The 25,276-nt window shown below is 38.3% G+C and overlaps 1 protein-coding gene across 1 annotated transcript in view; it reads right to left on the reverse strand.

The window, feature by feature from the left end:
• Rab27 (RAS oncogene family member Rab27) overlaps positions 1-25,276 on the reverse strand; it is a 41,938-nt gene that overhangs the window by 13,099 nt on the left and 3,563 nt on the right. Inside the window, exons 2-5 of the mRNA XM_083128637.1 lie at positions 25,043-25,219; positions 21,234-21,319; positions 17,550-17,664; positions 15,904-16,016 (exon numbers count right to left, since the gene is read on the reverse strand). Of these exons, the coding sequence (XP_082984763.1) occupies positions 15,904-16,016; positions 17,550-17,664; positions 21,234-21,319; positions 25,043-25,186 (458 nt within the window). The 5' untranslated portion in view covers positions 25,187-25,219. The remainder of the gene's footprint in view (positions 1-15,903; positions 16,017-17,549; positions 17,665-21,233; positions 21,320-25,042; positions 25,220-25,276) is intronic.

The raw sequence follows: 25,276 nt of genomic DNA on the forward strand, positions 1-25,276 counted from the left end.
ACGCTCGTCATTTGTCTCCCGGCCAAACAACATGCGATTCACAGCAGCGTTGCCACTTCAATCTAAATAACCCTCGTATTTGTGATGTAACAATAGGATGAAATTATGAAGTGTAAAGTAGAATTGTTCACTTTGAATCGACACAGCAGGAGCACCTCAAAGTAAATTTTTCTCCCTAGCAGGTGAGTTTTTGTTGCCCTCCCTACTTTCCACCCTCCCACCCCCTCCCCTAACTCTCTTCCCTGGCCACCTACTCTCCACCTTCCTCCAATAAGAAACATGACGATTATGTATACAGTAAAACCTCATTAATCTGGACAGGAAAAAGGCAAAAGAAAAGCTGAATGCAAGGTTTTAAATGTGGCTAGAAGAGAACTTCCCAAAGAAAAGGCAGTCAACCACTGATGAAATTCTGTTTCCCGCAGACTTTGTTCTGTACTGTATAGTGTATTTAGGCCTATGCCCTTTAAATACACCATAATAAACGTGTTTTGTTGCTATAAATGGAGTTTTAATGCACTTTCTACTGTCCTTTTAGGTTATTTCAGTTAATCTGAACTTTTGTTAAACCGGTCAACTTAGAGAAAAAATTATAGTTGGGACAGATTAATTGGTACTCTTATCGCAAGGAAGTGTTTATGGGGGGGGGGGGGGTCCAATGGGTGGGAACCATATAACATGCCAAATTCCCCATCATGGTAACCTCTCGGTACGAAATATTAGCGATGTCAATTACATCAACGAATGGTTCTTTAAATGACCCACATTTTAAGATGTACGATGTCTTACAAATCAGATTCAGTGTCCTTGAACAAGCACACACAAAAGTCAATATCTCGAGGCTAAATTGAAATGCAAACATTTCCGAGGGAAATTCAACTTGTATTTGTTCAGAATCAAAGTACCGTTGCTGGTAAACATGTGTTTCCACCAAGAAGACATTCCAGTTGTGTTTCTTGGGAGTGTTTTAAGACTTATTGCTGACCCTGATTGCTATTTCATGAGATAAAATTACTCTACAAGTTACAAATCTCCGTGACCTAGTAAACATTGCTCCACATTTTCATGTCAATTACAGAAACAAGAACCACCAAGTAATGTAAACATGTTATCACATGGGATAAATCAATGTTTCTCATTGGCTGAAATATCACTCTGGTCAACCAATAAGATACTGCTCAAGAGAAAGAAGATTGGAGTTAGAATTTAAACATAGTGTCCTTCAACATTCCATCAAGTGCTGACCGAGAACCTCTACGAAAACTGTTGAATCCATATGTGAATTGTTGGCAAATAGGTGAGTATGGATACGGACTGTTTCATAGTGTTTTTGCACCCAAATTCTGTCTTATTTTTTGTTAAAATTCATAATTGAGGAATTTTGTACAGGACACACGTATAGTTTGATTAGTTGGTTTGCTGTTTTACAAACAGCATTGATTTGTGAGTCGCAACCAGCTCTTGAAGTGGAAAATGTTAGCTGGGAGGACATTTGGATGAGCATTGCGGTTATCTATAGGGATGCTTCTATGGTTTAACATGGTGGCAATGAGACAGCTTTGCTCAAATATAGCTATCTGGGGGGGGGGGGGTACCATCCACCTTCACTTTGAAATGAAAGCGGGGCATTCATCCTCAACAAAGCACAAACATTTTCAACCAACAATGCACAATCAGCTACCTAAGTGGCCGAGCTTGTTGAGAGTTCAAATCAGAATCTCGTCAATGGAATTTTCATGTTTGAATCCTGGCGTGAGCATTCATTTGCTTTTACCCTTTCAACAATCTTATCAGTTATTCATCCCAGTTTTCATGATTATCCTACGCAAGCCAAAGAAAAACCTACAAAATAAAAATGTGTCCAGACCACAAATCCAGTAACAACAGGCAGGTTCTGTGATTTCCATTTCCAACACCTTATGCATCCAGGACAAAATGAGAGCTGAGGACATCCTACCACTGCTACAGTCAAATTCAAAATCTGTTTGGACATTTGTTACGTTGTAGTGTTTCGGATACATGGTTGTGAAATTTACTACCCGGTTTCTGAAAGCAGATGTCCAGTTTCTTTGCAAGATGACCTGACATGGGAAAAAAGCATCTGAAAGATATGCGAGTGGGTTACACAACAGCTTCAGTAGTCGTGTCCCCAGTCACAGATAGGGCCCTGTTTGATGTCAGTTTGTATTCGAAGCAACTCTGGTCAATATTGAAGACTACATTTGCATCATTTGTCAATTGCATTGACAGGAATATAGTTCGTAAGCTCTTGTAAAATGGTGCTCTGATCTTGCACATTGGTGTCCATAGTAACATTCTACAGGGTGTATCAGAAGTCCCTTACCACCCCTTGTAAAATCCGCAGTGATGTATTTCCATGGAATTTGATATGGGCGATACAAAATAGGCCTAGGGGACACCTTTTGGAGTATGTCACGGGGATGGCCGCCATCATGGTTCCGCCATCTTGAATTCAACTTTTTATTTAAAATGATAGGTGGGTCATGCGAACATGACCACACGCTAGAATTTCGTCAAGATGTCAAATCTGAATTCAGATTTCATGTAACTTCATTTGGTGAAAAGTTATTGGCAACTGAAAGTGATCTTTACCTGTTTGTTGCAGGTGCTGAACCATGCCGTTAACAACTGAGGAACACATCCAGATCGTCAAACTGTGGGGTGGGAGAAGTGCCCGTGCAGTGGTTGCCGATTTCAACCTGCGTCATCCAGAACATCACCCTGTGTCACATGTTGCAGTGGCACAGTTATTAACCAAATTCGAGGAGACGTGCTCGGTCTTGGACAGACCGCGTAGTGGACGACCGCGGACAGTCATGGATGAAGCAACACTTACGGCAGTGTTGGCCTCCTTCTCGACGTCACCGCAGCGAAGCACACATCGTATAGCAATGCAATGTGCTATGAGTCACAGTTCAGTGTACAGGGTGCTACAGACACACAAGTGGCATCTGTATAAGGTGCAAATGCAGCAATACCTCTCCGAGGGGGGCCTCCCTGATGGTGCATTGATAGCATCGTTGCCTTGTAATCAACGGGTCCCAGGTTCGATACCCGATGGAGGAACATAGTGGTTCCGATCCCACTTTAAACTGTAGGTCCAGTCCCGGTTAGCCTTACTGTGCATAAAGTGGACTTAAAACACCAATTCAATCAATCAATCAACCTCTGCGAGGACGATCCAGATCGCCGCATGCAGTTTTTGTGAGTGGGCTATCGCGCAATTACGGCTAAATCCAAACATCGCTATGCAGTTACTCATTCTGATGAAGGGAACTTCTACGTAAATGGGGAGGTGAATAGGCAAAACATGCACTATTGGTTGCATGACAACCCCGCATGGACAGATCCCTCCAAAATGACCGGTGCAGGCAAAATTATGGTGTGGGCAGGCAGGCATATGGGGAACATGGATAATCAGTCTAGGACCATTATAAAATTCAAGTATAATTCCCGGTTTTCAAGGCGAACTTTCCAAAATTCAAGCCTACAAGAAGATGATATCACTGTTTCAATCTTGCGTATTACCGCCTCTCACCATCCCATGCCCCATCACATAAGTACAGTATATTAATAATAATGTATTCAAAAATTCTGATTCAATTTCCATTAAACTAATATATATAAATCAAAGAAGGTAAAAGGAAACACTCACCGGACAGTAGAAAAATTCAAAATTTTCGCTAATTTCATAGCATCATCGGTGTGAGGAGAAATAGACGGAACCGGAAGCGGTGCGTGGAACAAAAAAAACACTGTTTCGTCACCAGGCTCGTCGTAAACTGTGAGTGTGTGGGATGAGCTGGGAGGGAGGGAGGGTGGGAGGGATGGGCATTACTGGGTGGCCTTGTTCAAACCAGGTGGAGTGGTTGCACTCATGGCCGATGAGGGGAGAGGGCCTATATATATATATATATATATATACACACACACACAGGAATAGGGTTAGAAATGGTGCCAGAAGGGCGGATAAATACAAATAATGAAGGAGACAGTAAACACTTACCACACGAATAGAAATAATTCAATATTTCGCGATCTGAGTCGCATTTTCAAGAAGGTAGATAAAAGATCGACGACACTGTGAGTAGAGGCACAGAATACTGACCGTAGCGTCTCTACGGTCAGTGTTGCCAGAAACAGTTGAAAGGAAACACGAAATACTTTAGCCAGTGTTTACTGTAAGGTGGGTGGGTAGTTTCGGGGAGGAGAGGAAAGAGTTACTGGTTGGCTAGGTTGAGTCCGGGGGGTATAGTGGCGTGCATGCCTGCTATATAGGCCCTTTCCCATCGCCTGCGGAAAGATGTGTCAGAGCAGGGGGGTAAAAGGTGGATGATGGCAACACGGAAGCAGTTATTGAAGGTGGTGTTATGGCTGTTGGTGTGGATGGCAACTGTGAAATCGGAGTTTTGGGTGGAGGAACGGTGATTATTTATCCTTAGATTCAAGGGGGTGGAGGTTTCGCCTAGGTAGAAGTTGCCGCAGATTTGACAGATGAGGGTGTAAATTAGGTTGGATGAGTGGCAGGTGCCCTTAGGGTGAAGGGTGAACTCACCTGTTGCTGTAGGGATCAGGAGGGTGGGGGAGGTGATGAGTATGGGGCAGGTCTTGCATCTGGGTTTGTTGCACCTGTGGGCTGGGGGAAGGGGTGCGGAAGGGGTGGGGGTGTTTCGGAGGTTGGGGGGGCGACGGAAGACGACCCTAGGTTTTTCCCGAAAGATGTCTCTGGTCTCGGGATCACTGTGCAGGATGGGGAGGAGGGAGTGGAGGGTATGTCTGATTTTCGTAATGTGAGGGTGGTATTGGGTGATCAAAGTTGGAGGGTTGGTTTTGGGTTGTTTGGTGCGGTTGTGGGAGTTAGCTCTAGTGATTTGTTTGTTGATGAGGGTGGAGGGGTAGCCACGGTTGGTTAGGGCTTGGTGCAGGTGTAGGTTGTAGTTTTGGCGGGATGAGGGGGATGAGTTGAGGCGCTGGCCTCTGAGGGCAAGGGAAAATGGGATGGCTTTTTTGGTGTGGTAGGGGTGTGAGCTGGAGTAGTGGAGATACTGGAGGTGGTTGGTTGGGTTGGTTTGATATGTATGGATGTTTCCAAGTGGTCTCCCGCAATGTGGATGTCCACATCGAGGAAGTTTCAACTGTTTCTGGCAACACTGACCGTAGAGACGCTACGGTCAGTATTCTGTGCCTCTACTCACAGTGTCGTCGATCTTTTATCTACCTTCTTGAAAATGCGACTCAGATCGCGAAATATTGAATTATTTCTATTTGTGTGGTAAGTGTTTACTGTCTCCTTCATTATTTGTATATATATATATATATATATATATATATATATATATATATGTATGTATATATATGTATATGTATTTACAGAAGGCAGTGGATGAAACAATAGGCTACAGGGAAAGGAAAAGTGCAAAGAAACCATGGATTACTGAAAGTATGCTGGAAAAAATGGAGGAACGGAGAAAATGGAAGAATGTAAATACAGAAGAGGGAAGACATAATTACAGGATACTGAACAACCAGCTAAGAAGAGAAACTGACAGGGCAAAAGAACAATGGATGAAACAAAAATGTGAAGAAATTGAAGAACTGGAAAAAAGAGGAAGGTATGACTTGATGTATCGTGAAGTAAACTGCTTGGGCTTCCAAAAGAAGAAATGGAAAACAATGTGGATGATAGAAGACGAGGAAGGATGTGAAATCACAGACAAAAAAGGAATATCGAATGTGTGGGGAAAGTACGTTGAAGAGCTCTACCAGAAAGAGAATCGCCCAGACAGTCTGAATGTAGAAAATGAAGACGACGTGCCTGATGATGAGAAAGGATACTATATCCTGAATGAAGAATTTGAGCAAGCACTCAAAGAAATGAGGAATGGGAAAGCAACGGGCACTGATGAAATTCCTGTTGAACTTATCAAATGCCTGGGAGATGGAAAAAGAGAAATACTACACTTATGCAATGAAATCTATGAGAAAGGGGATTGGCCACAAGATTTCACGGAGACTGTTTTGGTACCTCTGCAGAAGAAAAGCAATGCCAGAAAATGTTCTGAGTACAGGACAATCAGCTTGATATCTCACTCGGCAAAAATTCTTCTAAGAATTCTGAACAGACGCCTATACTCGAAGGTCAGTGGTGAGTTAGAGGAAGAACAGTTTGGTTTCAGGAAAGGAAGAGGTACAAGGGATGCAATTGGTTTACTGAGGACCATTGGGGAAAGATATTTAGAGAAAGGAAAGGAGGTGTTTGTAGTATTTGTAGACCTGGAGAAAGCCTTTGATAGAGTGAATTGGGTTAAACTTTTAGAAATTCTGAAGAAAATTGGTGTAGATTGGAAAGAGAGAAGACTTCTAAGCAACTTATACATGAATCAACGAGTTAAAGTGAGAACAGGAGACGAAATGACAGAAGGCTGTGAAATTGGAAGAGGAGTACGACAAGGATGCTGCCTATCGCCTACTTTGTTTAATATCTATTTAGAAGATATAGTGAAAACTTGTTTCCAGGGTACAGGAGGTGTCAAATTGGGAGGAAGAAGAATAAACTGCATAAGATTTGCTGATGACATGGCATTATTCGCTGAGGATGAAATAACCATAAATAGTATGTTAGAAGAGTTAAACAGCAGCTGTGAGCAGTATGGAATGAAGATTAATGTAAAGAAGACAAAGGCAATGGTTATAGGACGGAAACCAAGGAATATTAATGTGAGAGCAAACAGTGAAAGAATCCAGCAAGTGGATAGCTTCAAGTACCTCGGATGCACTATAAGCAGTGACATGAGCTGCAACCAAGAAGTGAAAATGAGAGTCGCAATAGCAAAAGAAGCTTTCAATAGAAGAAAAAATGTTTTTTGTGGACCCATGGACATAGGTCTAAGGAAGAGATTAGTGAAATGTTTTGTGTGGAGTGTAGCACTATATGGTGCAGAAACCTGGACATTGAGAAGAAATGAAGAGAAACGACTCGAAGCTTTTGAAATGTGGACATGGCGAAAAATGGAGCGTGTAAAATGGACGGACAAGGTAAGAAACGAAGCTGTACTGAAAAGAGTTGGTGAAAAAAGATCAATACTGGAGACCATCAAGAAGAGGAAAAGAAACTGGTTAGGACACTGTCTAAGAAGGAACTGCCTGCTAAGAGATGCCTTGGAGGGAATGGTTGAAGGAAGAAAAGTCCGTGGAAGAAAGAGATATCAGCTTATGGATAATATTAAATTAACTGGGTCGTATGCTATTACGAAGCGTAAGGCAGAGAACAGGGAAAGCTGGAGATTGCAGTGAAAAACCTGCCAATTAGGCAGAAAACAATGAATGAATGAATGAATATATGTATATGTATATATATATATATATATATATATATATGTATATATATATATATATATATATATATATATATATATATATATATATATATATATATTTATATATATATATATAAAGTATTTAATTTAAGGTTTAGAGTTTACATTTGCCATTTCACATACTCAGACTCCAAATACATCTACAAAAAAGTCACAAATGTTGTGGGATATGCTAATCTACGAAAAATACAAGAATTTCAAACTCAAATTTTCCTGATTAAAATTAAAGATATCTCAATATGTTGTCATTTTATTATCAAAATGTTTGTGGCTTAAATACTAAACTAACGGATATGTATCTGAGTGTGTTAGCGAACAATTATGACATAATTGCCATAACTGAAACTTGGCTTACGGCTAATGTAACGGACTCTGAATTTAGCGATAATAGGTATGTAATTTTTCGATAGGATAGAATGGATAAAAGGGGTGGATGTGCTTTAATAGCTGTAAAAAGTAATTATTATGTAAGAAACATAGATGTTAATATTGAAAATGTTGAGATTGTATGCATTAAGATTGGGCTTGAAATTTACTCTTTAATTGTAATTTGTGTATACTTCCCGCCAAAGTCAAATGTTATAGCTTATCAAACATTTTATGCATTTGTAGAAGATATGTTTAATATATGTAGCTGTAAAATTATAATAATTGGAGACTTTAATATTCCGTCTATTATTGAGTCGACTCATGATTTGACACAAGGGAATCAAATTGAAATGGAATTGCATAATTTTGTGTCTCTGACTGGTCTTGTTAGCATAAATAATATTAAAAATATCAATAATAGAACGCTTGATCTAGTATTAACGAACGTAGATAATTTACCGGAAGTTCGAATGTGTACGGATCCTCTCGTGAAGATTGATAGACATCATCTGCCGTTAGAATTACATGTCAACACTGGTAATGCAAAAAGTAATATTAAAAACAGAACTACTAACATTCTTAATTTTCGGAAGGCGGACTTTTATAATATGTATAAAGACATTAAGGAAGTGAACTGGGATGCATTAGGTAACTTTGATGATCCAGATAAAGCTGTATCGTATTTTTACAAAATATTAAATGAAGTCATCACGAGACGAGTACCTAAAAAGAAACATAAGAAACGGTCTTATCCATGCTGGTTCACTCAAGAAATTATAAATGTGTTAAAGTCAAAGGAAAATTATAGGAAGAAAAAAAACATTCAGCTATTAATCTATTAAGATTTAAGAAGCTTCGTAAAGAATCAAAGAAGCTGATTAATGCTGCATATAGAGCATATATTAGTAACTCCGAAGAAGCTATTAAAACTAATCCAAAATGCTTTTGGGATTTTATTAACAATAAGAAGAAAGGGAATACTCGAGTGAATACAATGACATATAAAGGTACGGTTCTTGATTCTAATCAGTCTATCGCAGACTCGTTTGCTGAATATTTTAGTAGTGTCTATGAAAAAGAGGATACAGAGCTGTTGGATATTGGTAATTTAACCATGGATGTGAGTCACTGTTTAGTTGTAATGGAGATCAAGGAGGATGAATGTAAACAGTCTATTCGGAAATTAAAATCAAGTAAATCTTGTGGGCCAGATGGAATACCCTCGTATGTATTTAAAGGTTGTGGTGAGTGGTTATGTTATCCTTTATGTAAAATTTATAATCTGATTTTAAATTCGGGTAAGTTTCCTACTTTATGGAAGATAAGTAAAGTTTGTCCCATATTAAAATCTTGTAACCCTAGTGACATCACAAATTATAGACCGATTTCATTAATATCTGTACCTGCTAAAATATTCGAACAAATACTCTACAATAAAATATTTTTCCATGTTAAACCCTATTTATCTTCTTGTCAACATGGATTTATACCGAGAAGATCTACTGTAACTAATCTCGTTACCTTTACTCAATATATCGCTGAGGCAGTTAATCAAAATCAAGCAGTAGATGTAATTTACACTGACTTTGCAAAAGCGTTTGATAAGCTAAATCACCGCATCCTTTTACAAAAATTGGTACAGTTCGGTTTCTCGGATGATTTAGTTGCTTTATTTCAGTCTTACATATTGAATAGAGAGCAGTATGTTCTTTATAATGCTTGTTCATCGAGTACATATATTAGTCATTCGGGTGTTCCACAGGGATCCAATCTTGGTCCCTTATTGTTCTTATTATATATTAATGACTTACCTTCTGTTGTTAATTACTCAAAGTGTCTCTTATACGCAGATGATTTAAAACTCTACAAGAATATTGTAAAATTTAAGGATCTTACAGAATTACAGTCCGATTTGAGTGAATGCCATCAATGGTGTATAAGAAATAAGCTCTATTTTAATGTTGCTAAATGCTTTTCCATGACATTTACAAGAATTTCATCTCCATTTTTATTTAATTATACTATTGGTAATGTGACTCTTCAGAGAGTCAATATAATTAAAGATTTAGGAATAATTCTGGATTCTAAACTAACTTACAAGAACCATGTTGATAAACTAGTAGTTAATGGTTTCAAAACTCGGATTTATATTTAGAAACACAAAGGAAATGCAGTGTAGTAAAGCCTTAACAGTTGCGTATAATGCTCTGGTGAGGAGTAAATTGGAATACGCTAATGTAATCTGGAGTCCTTACTTCCAATTATATATTGATAAACTCGAACGAATCCAGAATAAATTTTTAAGATATCTGTTCTTTAAAAAATACAAAAAATCGTCTTATGTGTTAAGAATACCTTATAATAGGCTACTAACTGAGTTTGAATTTTCCCTCTTTGAAAACTAGATCTGATATTGCAAAGCATATTTTATTATATAAAGTTGTTAATGGTCTAACCGAAACCGAAGAAGTTTTGCAAAGATTAAACTTCTGTACTAAACCTCAATCATTAAGATTGCGTCAACCGTTTATATGCACTTTTTCCAAAAATTTGGTCCATCAGAATTCTGTGGTCATTAGTATGTGTAGACTACATAATAATATTGTTAAAGATAAAATTGATGTAGATTTTGCATTCCCTTACGCAAAGTACATATCAGTAATAAAGGGCTACTATTCAAGACAAAGTTAAGATGTAACGATAAATGGTATTTAATTTTCTTATTTTTATGTTGTGTATTGTATGTATTGAATTGCACTTAACGTTATGGATTTGTATATTATCTTTTATGTTTGTTTATAAAAAGTAAAAAAAGTAAAGTGTTCCCCTGTGCATAGCACCACGCCATGAAGGCGTATAGGGGGTGTGGGGGTAACGCCCCACACTTTCTTGATCCGGTCGTGAGTGGGGGTGATGTGATCAGCATCACGCCCCTGACCGCCTTTACCCCCCAGGGTTTCCCCCAGGTACCCATGTTATTCGACGCTGGGTGGGCGCCGGGGCCGCTTTCACCGTTAGAAAAGTTCCCGGATTTGAACTTTGTTTATATGTTCGATAATCTGAAAAATATCAAAATGAGAGTTGGGTGTTTATCTCTTTTGCTTAGTGCGGGTTTTAATATGGAGTTTCGTTATACTGTTTGAAGTCTGAAGCTTCAGTATATTGGTACTATAGTATTATTCTAATTTTATAATTTTTATTTTGTTGTATTAGTTGTATTATGTTTGTCGGTGGGTATATTGTATTGTACTTGTATTTTATTTTTTATCTTTTTATTTTCTTTTTTCTTTTTTTGTGTTGCATAATGTGAGTATTGTTGTAATATCCCATTGTAATTGGAGCATTGCTCTGTTATGGGATTGCTTATAAATAAATAAATAAATAAACGTCCGTCTGTCAGATAGATTGTTTTGCAAAGGGCACTAACAAAATAAACAGATTGAGAACATTCCGTTTTATTTTCCACGCAGCTGTCTTTTCTTTCCTTCATAAAAATATGCTGGTAAAGTCGTCTACTACTCCCGCGCATAGGTGCGGCCATGTTGGCTGTATACAACCGGTTGCTAAGTTGCCAGCATAGGGAAACGCTATTGGTGCAGTTTGGAAAGATGAGTCGAAAACAATGAAGAAGGGGGAGTTAGCACATAAGGTAAAACACTTGCAGAGCTTTAGATACATAAGATAAGAAGGTATCTTCGAAAGAAGGGTGCAACGAAGCATGAAAGAAAAAGAATACTCCCTCTGTCCCATAATTATTGTCCGGTACACCTTTGTTTGTTGTCCCATAATAATTGTCCGATATTCAAACTGTGACATTGGTGTATGCAGAAGAAGAAAATGATACATGGAAATGTGTCATACAACTTTATTACTCAAGGATCAGTACAAATTGGCCGATCAAGTATCCAAAAGAACCTAAATAAAAAGTAATCAATCCAGGATCAATACAAAGTGACCAAGAAGTTCGACAAAATAAAACATCAAGACGAAAGAGATTGTTGGTCCAGGAAGATTATCATCCCATCAACGAGCTAGATCTAGTGCTGAAGTGCTGCTGTAGCCTTGGCGTAAATGTTCCGAGGACACTCCAAGCGAGATTGCATGACGTTGCTGTGGTTCAAGTGTGCTTTCTCCACGTGGGGAATCCTGTAGTTGTTCCCACCTTGGACGCGGATAATTTCAATGAGACAGGACTGCAAAGTGAGAAAGACGTTGTAGAGCTTGTCGCGTGTCAGATTAGAGAAAGATGTTTCAACGGCGGCGATCAACTCATCAATAGTTTGTGGAGCTGCCTGATGCTGGAGAGACAATTACCCGGAAGTACCCCACATATAAAACATTCATGTCCGGACTGTTTGGCAGTTGGCATACGAGTTCCGAAGTGATTCCACTGGCCGCTGCAGCATCCATCCAGGCGTGGTCTTTGGGAACGATATGCAGACGTGCATTGTCCTGCTGAACGGACACCTGGATTCTCCCTGTGTGCAGTCCACGAGGCCATTGTGCATCTGTTGCTGGGATTAACTTGTTGATGACCATGTCCCGGTAAACATCTTTGGTAACAGTTAATGGTTTGGTGACCATTGTACCAGCAGGATGATTCCTGCTGTTCCTCTTGGCAGGTTCCTTGCTGACGAAGTGCCAAATGACTAAACTTATAGATCGACCACAAGGAAAAAAACCTTGGGACGAAAAGTACCTGCGCAGCTTTCACTTCTTCCCTTCAGCTCGGGCCATAAGGAAGTATGGTAAACTCTCCCCCTCCCTTCCTTGTGGGAGTATGGTGCACAGGAGTCGCGGGTCTGCACAGGTTGTTTTGCTCATGATTCCACTATACCATTAAACCACTGCTTGGGACCAGGATCACAATGAGGCCAGGCGACAGCAGCCAGAAACATGATCTTGGGAATGAACGATTTGCTTTTACATGTTCGCTGCGGGTTCGTTGGGCAGTAAGTACAATTTCTGACCGTCCTTCATCAGGTAGAACCATTTTTCATCCACATGAACTGTCTCCAATATCATGTTGAACTTCGGATTTCCACTTTCAGGACAAGCGACTGAGGTGGGATCCAGCATTGACAAAGCAAAATTTAGACGTTCCGTCTTGTTGCTATCCGTCAATAATGGCTTCAGCACATTCGTATGCACTTTGATCTCTCATGCCTTCACACGCCTGTGTAGGGTACTCTTAGCAACGTTTAGCGCCACTGCCATTAAACAAATATTCTGCAGCTTTCGCAGCAGTAGGTGCTGTAGTCGTTGTAGGGCGAGATACTTCTTTGGTCCGACTTTGCCTTTCATCCGAGATGCAAAAGCAGTACAAATGGTCCCATTTTTCAAAGATTGCCGCCCCTGTTGCCAAATGCAACGTGCTGTTCTCGTACTTACATGAAATTTCTCGGCCGCACTTGTCATGGCACCTTTCTTCATTATGCCAGCCGTACTGTTTTCCAACAGAAACTCGTACACTGCCTGTCGTTCACTGTCCGTGAGGTTCTTGCTACCCCTGTCGCTTCCTGTGTTCATGGCTGTTCTTCTCACACGTACTCACTGAAGGAGTGTTCTACTAACGATTTGCAGCGTGCCTTGCTAGACCGGTTTGCATACAGTGCCACACCGGTGTGTTACAACCCAACGCCCCCTTTTGGTAATCATCTGGGCAGTATTTGTTGCTCGTTACGATAAGGTCACATTGTTCCTCTTCACAATCTTGAAGACTGATCTACTGTGCATCTCCTCATGCGTGTGTTTTCCATCTGCTTCTTCGCCTGTAATTCCTGTACTACCATTTTGGCATACTATGGGACAGAGGGAGTATGATATTAAGCAAAGTGCTAGTCAGATGATGTCGCACATGTTGCGACAAGCACTTTTTCGAAATGTCTACAGCAGTTTTCTTAATAATAACTTTGTGTGCAAGCGAAGAAATGTTTACGGTAACCAGATTAAGTATTATTTAACCAATGTGATCTGTATTCCTTTGTTACAAGGTAACCACGAGGACAAAAGGGTTGAACACAATATGTGCTGTTTCCTCTATTCGTAACTATTTTGTCGTTCTTATTCCAATTTATCATGCTCTTCTATGCAAAAAAACATTCGAATGAAAACAATATGTTGTAATTAATACCAGTAATGATCTGCCAAGCTGAAAACATCTTCAGGTCAATCTGAATTAACTAACAAGTGGACGAGTTTATGTAACTCTGCAATTGATATTTCATGAGGAAGGGAGAGAAAATATTGAAATCCTCTAAACAAAAATATCAGCAGTACTGATAACTTTCATTTAGTATTCACAACATATAATTCACTTTATCTCATATATATATTTTTCTTTATGTTATTATTCTTTATTGTTACTTCCATTGCTGTTTTTGCTGTTATTTCCGTTGTCTTTAAATTACAATGTAAAATGGTCAATGCTGTATTTGGAATTCTCTGGTAAATAAATAAATAAACAAATCGAGCGAATGAAATTTCTAGACTAAAAAAAATGACATTAGCATGAATTATAGGCGTAGGGAAGGGGAGTCGAATCTGTTCTTGGACACCCATGGAAATTGACATAGTTCATTTCAAGTAAGGGAAAAAAAAGCAGAAAGGTCATTGTTAGTAAGAGAAATAGAGAGCAGAATAACCAAAGTCAAAACTGCATTGGGTTGGAATAATACAGAAACCAGGTTATTTTTTTATCTCTCTGTCTCTAGCCATCTTAAACCCGAAGGTTCATGACTGCAGCAACACAGGCCTTCCATCTTTCCCTATCCTGAGCAAGTTCTATATACTCTTTTCCATCCCTACAGATTTCCCTTAGGTCCATCTCCACGTTGTCCCTCCATCTTCGTCTTGGCCTTCCTACAGGTCTCTTACCATCAGGTTTCCCAACAAGAATCCTGTAAACTCCTCTTTCCTCTCCCATTCGTGCCACATGGCCTGCCCACCTAAGTCTTCTTGATTTAATTATTCTAATAATATCTGGACATGAATACAAATTATGTAGTTCTAAATTATGTAACCTTCTCCATTCACCTGTCTCCTCATCCCTTTTAGGTCCAAATATTTTCCTAAGGATCTTATTTTCAAATACTCTCAATTTATGTTCCTCTTTCAATGTAAGGGACCATGTTTCACACCCATATAATACTACAGGCAAAATTACTGTTTTGTATATTTTAACTTTTAGTTTCTTAGATATTAAATGAGAAGACAAAAGTTTATGAAGAGAGAAGTAACATGCATTTCCTGAATTAAGCCTACTTTTTATTTCCTCTTTAATATAATTTTCATTTGTTAATATTACTCCTAAGTATTTGAATTTGGAAACTGGTTGAAACGAGATGTTATCAATAATTAGATTTTGAATATTACCTAACACTTGGTTTCGGTCTGCAAGCATATATTTAGTTTTCTCTTTGTTAACTTCAAAAATCTCTTTAGCAGTTTTGAAAAATATTTTAGCATTATTCTGAATTGTATTTATATCATCCCCTAATAAGTCTACATCATCTGCATATGCTAACAACTGAGTCACGCTATTTAATTTTAGTCCTTCTTTAGTTTCTTTTACCGGCCTAACAGTATATTCTACGGCAAAATTAAAGAACAATGGAGATAATGCATCTTCTTGTTTTAACCCATCATGAATATGTGCCGATATTACTGATACTTAAGAATCATTTATTACTAAACTGTTTTTTAGTGTAAGATTAGGGTGCACAGAATATTCGTGAATATACATAAAAATGGAATACAGTCCAAATCAATCCACATTACTTCCTCATGACATTTTAGCAAATTTTTTTGGGTCTGAAAAAAATTAATACATTAGTACTTATTTGTGTATTATAGTAGAAATATTACACTAGAAAAAATTACTACAGTATAACAAAGTACGAATTTACAAAATTTAACGTGTGTCCGAAGATTCTGAGCTGCTGTCATTGTTTTTCTCACTGTTGCAACTATTACACGAACGGTTGTATGCAGATTTTGAACTGAAAAATCAGAGTGTGACCATTATGAGGTGGAGACGATTATGCGTAGAAATACAGTATTCATAATTAATTCATAACAATTGAATTTGTACTACTTCATAGCATAAGCAGACAAACAAATTTAAGATGATGCTTACCCGTACTCCTTTGCCATCTCCTTTGCTCTTTCCTCACTGACCTGTCTTTGACCTTCCAAATCTACTTTGTTCCCACATAAAACCACATCCGGGCTTTCACAGTACGCATGAGTCTGAAATAATGATTAAAAACAATGAAGCAAATAAAAGCATTAACAGGTATGTGTTTACAGTAGTCTAAATGACTGCTCTTATAATACCATAAGAAATAGGGCACAGACAAGATTGGCCTTTTCCTCAAGATCAAGCTTGAATTTTACTTCATTACTACAAATTCATTGTCACATTTCAAAATATCCTGCAAAAATTGTAATTGTGTTACTTGATTGGGTTTATTTTAATTAATTTTCCCCCACTTTTGGCTAATTGCGAAGATGAGGATGAGTGATGACATGATGAAATTGATGAAGACATTCAGAAACACCCATGCACAGGCTGGGATTCGAACCCACAACCTCTGTTGATGTACCACGCTGTGCTAACCACTCTGGCACAGATGCCAGAGTAATCGTGTTACTAAAACAAAATGTTCCTGATTTTGTTCTCTAAACATTAGAGCATCATTCTAAGTCAAAATTATGTCTACAAGTTTTACATATCAAAAAAAAATTGAGTTTTTAATTAAAAATCAATTTAATTGTTTCAATTACCCGTATCCCATGCGTGAATTAAGTTAAAATAAAATAAACTGCTAATAATATTTTCAAGCTTATGAAATGAACACACAAGTTTATAAAAAATCAAACTTCTAATAATAATAGTAAATAACATTAATAGCAGTAAGAAAAGTGTCTTCAGATATTACAATATTACAAAGTGCTCGAGCATGTTCCACCACTGCATTCTGATATCCGGAAACTTTAATAGCAACGATCTTCTAGTTACACTAAAGTACAGAGCATTCCCTGATGTTCGCTACGAGACTCGGCGGCAAGCTGCCCAGCATCAGCGCTTGTCTTTCTCGGTGAACAGGATCCGCGACAGTCGCTAGAGTCGGCTATTAAAATTACAGTTTTCATATTGTGTACTAATCTTGACTACAGAAGGTGTTGAAAATTATGTCCCTCTGCTGCAACACATTCCTGGCATCTCCAAAGGAAATTTGCATTTACACGTACAAGTTCGTCAACTGTAATTCTCCCGATTTCTCGTACATTACTCACTTTTAACTCACGGATGGTGTGCAGATTGTCTTTGTATACTTTATTTTGTAGATTTCCCCATTTTTCTTTCCACTTTCATTCAAAACTGACGCTGTTACGTTTTTACGAGGTTTAATATAGTGGTCCTATGTGGAACGGGAACACCAGGAAGTTTCGTTGCAAAACGTCATCGTACTTCTCCACAATTCCTCTTTCCAAAGTAACACTCGACAAGATAAATCCTTTGATGTAATGTAAACTTTTGTGGTGCCATATTAAGCCACAATCTTCAACACACGGACACGACACAACACAACTTCCGAGGGAGGATTATACTGGCGTCAGTCTGCAACGTCAACAGAAAGGGAAAGAGAGCGAAAAAACAGTGTAGTGTGCGACTGTCGCGGACCCCGTTTACCGGGAAAGACTAGCGCTGATGCCGGGCAGCTGAGTCTCGTAGCGAATGTCAGGGAATGCTCTGTACATCAATTAACAAACACATACCTTTAACTGCACTAACCAATTCCTTACGTCTAAAAAGGACTGCTCGCTAGTCAAATCAAACAGTAGAAGAAACCCCATAGCATCTCTGTAGAATGCAGTTGTTAGACTACGAAACCTACATTAAGAGTCTACAGTTAGTAAAGGATATAACATGTTAAGAACATTAGCAAAAATGGTTAAACTAGCTACATGAAGCTGAAATTGTTAATATTTATATTAATTCATCTACAATTCTTTTAAAATAATACATTTCCAAGCTAGGCATGCCCAAGTAACTTACATGTTTTATATTACTACTCACCACCTTAAAATTATCATATATATTGCTACCAGATCTGCTTGTTAGTGATTTTGATTAATGCAGTTTTTCAATCTGTTACTTAAATTAGAACAATTTTTTTTTGTTATGAGTTCACTTTATTCACTGATAGGCTAATTGAGACTGGACCTACAGTTTAAAGTGGGATCCAACCTGCTATGTGCCTCCACCAAGTATCAAACCTATCAAAACCCTTTGATTACGAGGTGAAGACATTGCCACCAAGCCAATGGAAAGGCCAAAATAATAAACACTTCTTTACCAGAGAATGATTTGATTTGTCTTATTTTACTTTGCTTCTTGTGCCACTTTTGGCTAATTTGCGAAGATGGGGACGAGTGATGATATGATGAATGGACACTCGCAAACATCCATTCAAGCAAATTTAATTTCACAGTATGCATTTGCAACTTGGCTAAACCCAACTGTGCACTATTTGTATACTATTTGTCTATCATGTGACAAACCATGCTGCCAAACCAGTTAGTGTACTAATGAGGCCAAGCAATACCTGGAACTACTGTAAACCTTGAATAGTCCTTCAGTTGGCTAACATGCACTGGCTCATTCTAAGGCACGCCATTCAGTGAATGCTAGTAGTACTCTCAAAGGTCATCCTGTACCAACCGAAGCCAAAGTATTTCCTATGACAATAGACTACATTTGCATATATGAGGAACGTTCAATTATGACATGGCACTTTGATTTATATGTTAAAGATGATTTCAGCCATCGAAAAAACAGAAGTTCTTACTTATATTAATTTCAAAATGAATATGGCTATGTGAGCCATTTGCAAAGGTTTAAATTTACATTAATAGTTTTTCTTGTATGTACGCATTGCTTGCATGATAGAATTATTTTCCTGTAGTTTACGGTTATTACAAGCATAAGAAAACAAACATAAAACATAACAAAGAAAAAACTGTTTTCTTATGCTTGTAATAACCGTAAACTACAGGAAAATAAATTTACATTACCTGAAGAATGGAGCGACTCCATGGTGATGTTACAAATGAAGTTCTGTATACTTGTGGCCTCTCAATTCAAAATGGCGTTGGTTCATGTGAGCTTGCACGTGAAATACTAAAGCTTGAAATCAGTTGTAATTAGCAGAAAATTCTAGGCTTTTTGAATAATTTGTAAGAACTCAGGATATCTTTTAACAGTTTGTGATGAACAATAGCCCAAAAACTCAAGTTTGAACTTTTTACCTGTGTTTTTGTGTTGCTTCTGTGTTACATGTTACAAGTTAGGTTGAATATACAGTGTGTCCACTTATTATCTTTACAAATTTGCACATTAATTATGAACACCCTATATTATGTACGTTCATGGTATTTGCTACATAATAAACTGCAAATATCAGTTTTAATTAACATTGCCGTTATTTGTTGCTTGTGCCCCACTGACGTAGCAGGCTGTGTATTATGAGACAGTGGTCCCCGCAAGAGAAAACACAGTTCGCTGCTTGGTTCATCGAAACAAAAAATCTGATATGCAAATGCAGCACCATTTCTTGAGATTGGAGAGGATATTTCTGGTACCATGGTGCCATTGCATGTACAGCAAATACCATGAATATACATAATAATATAGGGTGTTTGTAATTAATGTGGCCGCGGTGGCTCAGTCGGTAACGCGTCTGACTACCATGCTAAAGGTCCCGGGTTCGATCCCCGGCCGGTTCAAATCCGGGAACTTTTCTAACGGTGGTAGCGGCCCCGGCGCCTACCCAGCGTCGAATAACATGGGTACCTGGGGGAAACCCTGGGGGGTAAACGCGGTCAGGGGCATGATGCTGATCACATCACCCCCACTCACGACCGGATCAAGAAAGTGTGGGGCGTTACCCCCACACCCCCTATACGCCTTCATGGCGTGGTACTAAGCACAGGGGAACACTTTACCTTTTTATTTTACCTTTTTTACCTTTGTAATTAATGTGCAAAGTTGTAAAGATAATTTGTGGACACCCTCTATTCTTGTATTGTCATAAATGGTTCTTTGGGTAATCTATTTAACAATTCATATTTGCAACAGTCATTTATGAGGTGAGAACAAAGGAAAAAAGACACAAGTAAATGGGTAGCAGTAATGAAGCACTTGTCACAGGTACAATCTCAGCATTCACCAGGAGTGGCTGAAGGACAACCATGGATAACTTAGGTCAATAATGAATTCCAAGTAGGATTGTAACTTGTTCACTGCCAAAGTATCATGGAACTTGAGGAAAGAAATGATACTCCTACAGGAAAATACACATCTCCTAGGCTAACAAGTGCTTCCCTATCCTCTTTAGAGCACTTTCAACCACACGTTGCATCTCGCAAAGTGTTCTAGGTAGAGAAATGTCCAAGATTGTCACGAAACTGCAATCACACACGATCCAGTGACTAAGCACTAAATTGTACTGTGTAAAGGGAGGTTTTTTGTAATAATATTATAAATTACAGGCATTTTTGGGTTATCATAATTCCAAGTCATATCTGAATGATCCTCATAGTTTGAGTGCACACCGTATGTAAAAAAAAATCTCCCAGAAGTCATGCACCAAACTGCTGCACTCGTGCACACTACACTCCTAGCGTGCTAACTAAATGCTATAAGAAAAATTAATTAATTACAGTTGAATCTCAGAAAGTATTCCTTGACTTTTCTCCGATAATTGTCCATGAAGTACAAATACTGGAGCCAAAAGAGGTATCTGGAATATTTTAAATTTCATTCAGTCGTAAGTTAGTAAAGGCCTAAATCAATATAATTCATACTTAAAAATTCACTAGACAAAGACAAAAATGCTTTCACATTGTTCTAAAAAAAATCACAGCTTTACAGCTAGGAAAAGAACCCTTCCAGCAATCAGCTAGACAAGACTGCATCTACTCCCCAGCACCACCGAAGCAACACTAGATAAATATAAAAATAAAAGTGATGCTATGTAGTCTTCTGTATAGTTTGAAGGATGAAAAATGGTAAATGTTCTGTCTGTCTAGTAATTAAAATTATTAAATGGTTTAAATGACATCAAATGAAGTAAAAAAATAAATTAAATTAATAAATAAAATTATTTCGTACAAAAAAAAGTGTTAAAATAGAAAATGGGCATAAAGTGGTGCAATCTAAGCTACATACAATGCATGAAAAGAAATTCTATAGGAACAATATAAATTCACAGAACATAAAATATATTCCAAAATGTATTTATAACTGGAGTTTAGAAGTATTAAAATACTAATATGTTATACTGCTGCCTTCATAGGGCAAGTAATAATGGATACTATCAAAATAAACAGAGTTCAAGTATGGACTTTATGGTTGGGGTGTAAATGAAACTGTAAATTGTCTGTAAACTATAGTCTTACCTCTCTTGACCAGCTGTATCCCAGAGTTGTAAATGAATTCTTTGGCTTCTACCCTGGAACCCATCTGGATTCTGAGCTCTATAAACCTGAGAAGAAACAGATACTGCAAATCAGCCATCAAAAAATTTCAGTGCTACTTTAGAAATAGGGCGAAATGAAAGCATAACCAATACCGATAGAGTACTTGTAAACCTATTCTACAAATCTGCTATTAAACACTAAATGAATGTTCCATAAAGAAATCTGAAACATGAAATTAATTCATGTATGAAGCTATGTGACTATAATTTGTTTTATCTTTGAGAAGAAGGGCCTCCCCCATGGCGCAGTGGTAGCATCATTGCCTTGTAATCAAGGGGTCCCGGGTTCGATACCCGGTGGAGGCACAAGTGGTTCGGATCCCACTTTAAACTGTAGGTCCAGTCCCGATTAGCCTTACTGTGTATAAAGTGGACTTAAAACACCAATTCAAACCAAACCAAATCTTTGAGAAGAAACTGCACATCTATAAATTCACTTCACAAGTTATTCAAATAAATGATCACACAATGGAAAAATTGTACACTCTACATGCTATTTGTAGAAGTAACAGATTGGAAACTGACACGTCAATATCCCTATACAAGCAAATACCAATAAGAGTACTGTCCCCCATCCCTAATCCTAATAAAACCAATAAAATTTTATTGGAGAATTGTTGCTTCATCCTTACTTGACCCTGGGAGCCTGGTATTTTGTATTAATGATCTCACCAAATGAGTTATCAAGCCAATTATTTATTGCTAGACACACATATTCTTGTGGTTGCGGTGGCTCAGTTGGTAATGCATCTGACTACCATGCTAAAGGTCCCGGGTTCGATCCCCAGCCGGTTCAAATCCGGGAACTTTTCTAACGATGGAAGCGGCCCCGGTGCCCACCCAGCGTCGAATAACATGAGTACCTGGGGGAAACCCTGGGGGGTAAAGGCGGTCAGGGGCATGATGCTGATCACATCACCCCCACTCACGACCGGATCAAGAAAGTGTGGGGCATTACCCCCACACCCCCTATACGCCTTCATGGCATGGTGCTAAGCACAGGGGAACACTTTACCTTTTATTTTTTTTTAGACACTTTGTGTATGGAATGTCAATTCCAGAACAAAATGGAACAAAACCAACCACTGGATCAATAATATTCAAAAAGGTGATAACTTGATTGATTGATGAAATCAAAATTGTAGATGTGTCAGCACTTAGAATATTTTGCACCCCTCGCATTATGCAGGAACCAGTCCCTTCCCGTAGCTAAAATCAGTACCTTGCGCTGAGGACTAAAATATTCTTGCCTGGGTCAAACACTGAGGCTGTAAAGGGCACTCAGCACACATAAGGACAAAACACACAGCCCTACAGAGGATTATACTGGCCGTAGATCCAGGTACCACAGCCTCGTCGGCTTGCAAGAAGCAGTTACCGGGATGTACTACATGGAAGTGAGGCTGGCATTTGGGTGCCATCTGAAAAGATCATCCCTTTCACCCCAAAAAAAATATGTGCTAACTGATGTAAGAGAGAAAAAAAAGGTGCTAACTGATGTAAGAGAAACTCACTACATATACTTTTCTAATCTATAAAAACATGGTAATGGTTCCGATTAATTTATGATTTTTTTTAATTCTCCTAGCAGGAAGACTAATTATCGTAGAATTTTGGCAATCATTGTCACACGAAATTTGAACCTTCCCTAAAGTAATGAGACAGTTTGGATTTCGAAAAAAGTTATTTATGTTGGAAAAAACAAACTTAAAAATTACCTTACACAAGCATGTGTGCTTCCCATGGACAATTTATTTTCCGTTGACAAGCAATTGTAAGTATCATCGACTAGTGGGAATTAATGTAGAAGTAAATAGGAACCTTAGTAGAATGCATTTAGGGACTTTATTTTAATGCTGAGAGAACGAAACCTGGCCTGCCTAAACTAACTACGAAAGCATATATTGAAGAAAATTTTAAGTAATCACTGAAACTCTACAGTATGTGCTTGGGCCAAAAACACTTTAAAAATACATAACAAATTAAAACCGAAAGAGTACAATTTACAATGAGCAATGTGTCTGTATTATTAAATAAGCATCATAATTTCAGTGCAGAATTTCACCAAATAAACAAGCAATAATAGTTGGTGTACTCAGTGACGTGCGGTGACGTCGACATTTGGGGTAGCAATCAGTGGCGTGCTCAAGGGGGATTGGTGTGGCTCATACCCCTCCCCCCTTTACAGCCCAGTATTCCTAAAAACAGAACGTCAATAACAGGAAAAGATTGCCAAATGATGAATGAGTACTAATAAAAGTACATGTAACCCCCACCCCCATTTGAAAATAAAAAAGATTTGATTTGACTACTAAGCGAGAGATCCTGGGTTCGAATCTCGGCTTGGCCATGGGTATTCTTTGAGTGTGTCCCTTCATCAATTATATTGTATCATCTTCGGGAGTAGCCAAAAGTGGCGGAAAAGCGAAGTAAAATAAACCAAATCAAGCAATCAATGAATGATTTGACTTCATTTTCGTTACTTAGCGTCGCTTTTTCTCACATTTGGTTAATTGCGAAGATGATGCGACAAATTAATGAACGGACAAACACAAAGAACACCCATGCCCAGGTCGGGGTTCGAACCCGGAACTCCTGGTGTCCTAGCGTGCTGTGATAACCACTCCCGCACGGTTGGTTGATTTGGTGTTTCAAGTCCACTTTATGCACAGAAACAAAACAACAGGTAACAAAACACACTTTTTTGTAGTTTCTTCAATAATATTAATTTGGCTTCTTGAGTTCTGAGATACATTTTTCATTTCAAATTATTTCATTATTCACTGCAGAGTACAACACAGGAACAAGAATGCATGCTCATCTCGGGTTCGAATCCCGGCCTGGATTGTTCGAGGTCCCTTCATTAATTTCATCACATCATCCTCATTTTCGTGATAACTAAATGTTGGCAGAAAAGCGAAGTAAAATAACCAAACCAACAACAATATGAATGTGCGTTCTCTTGCCTAAATAAATACATCTGTTGGAGGCCAAGAGATTAGTATATTTTTAAAAAAACACTACTAAAACGAGAGCGAGAGAGAGCCTGAGCAAATATTTGTAATCTAATCATTATATATTCCATATTTGAAAATAAAATAAAATAAAATAAAAAATAAACAAAGCATAACATTATTGTCTACACATACCACGTTCCCATTTCATAAATAATAAAACTACATCCCATATTTGTACATACATATTGTACAACGTGTAAAAGGTTGTGTAAATACAGAGAACGTAAGTACTGCAGAAAATTTTACCCTGTGTTCTTTAGAGTATTTACAAAAAAATTATGAGAAACCAATCCCCTATCTGTCCTATAGGAGATAGACTGGGGGACCTGAAAGCCTGGGCTTTCAACCATTGCAGCAGGGGGCGAGGAGGCGAGAGAGGTAGAGGTAGAAATCTTCTTTTTCCTTGGGCCGGCCGTTTCTACCTGGAAACTGGCCTGGCTGAAGAAGAGCGAGCTAGGGTATCCAGCCAGCTTTGCCCGCGGAGAACACCGATGGACGAGAAGCGCGTGGAAAAGGTGTTGCATATGAGCTGTGGTGGCTTTAACAAGACAGTAAATATTGTGATTTGAATATAATTCGAGATGTGAGATTTATTGATCTATCTCTGCTAGACTAGCTACTCCTCAGTGCACGTCACTGGGTGTACTATAATTTACATTGGCAATTGCATAATTCATGCTTGTTATCTTTAAATTAAGAAATCAATACATACCAGTCTTTTTTCTCTGAAATCTATCCCCACTGTAGAAATAAATCTTTGGTTAAATGTTCCATCGGTGTATTGGTATAAAAAGCTAGTCTTTCCAACACCTGAATCTCCAAGAGCTAGGAACTTTATAAGATAATCGTATTCCATTCTCACACAAAATAGGCCTGTTTTCAGTCAGTGCTGAAAGGAAACAAAGAAACCTCAAATTATTGGAACGTCTGAGAAACATTATGGAAG

This window comes from Lepisma saccharinum, chromosome 1, assembly GCF_977018435.1.
Source record: "Lepisma saccharinum chromosome 1, izLepSacc3.1, whole genome shotgun sequence".
Classification (NCBI taxonomy): Eukaryota; Metazoa; Arthropoda; class Insecta; order Zygentoma; family Lepismatidae; genus Lepisma; species Lepisma saccharinum.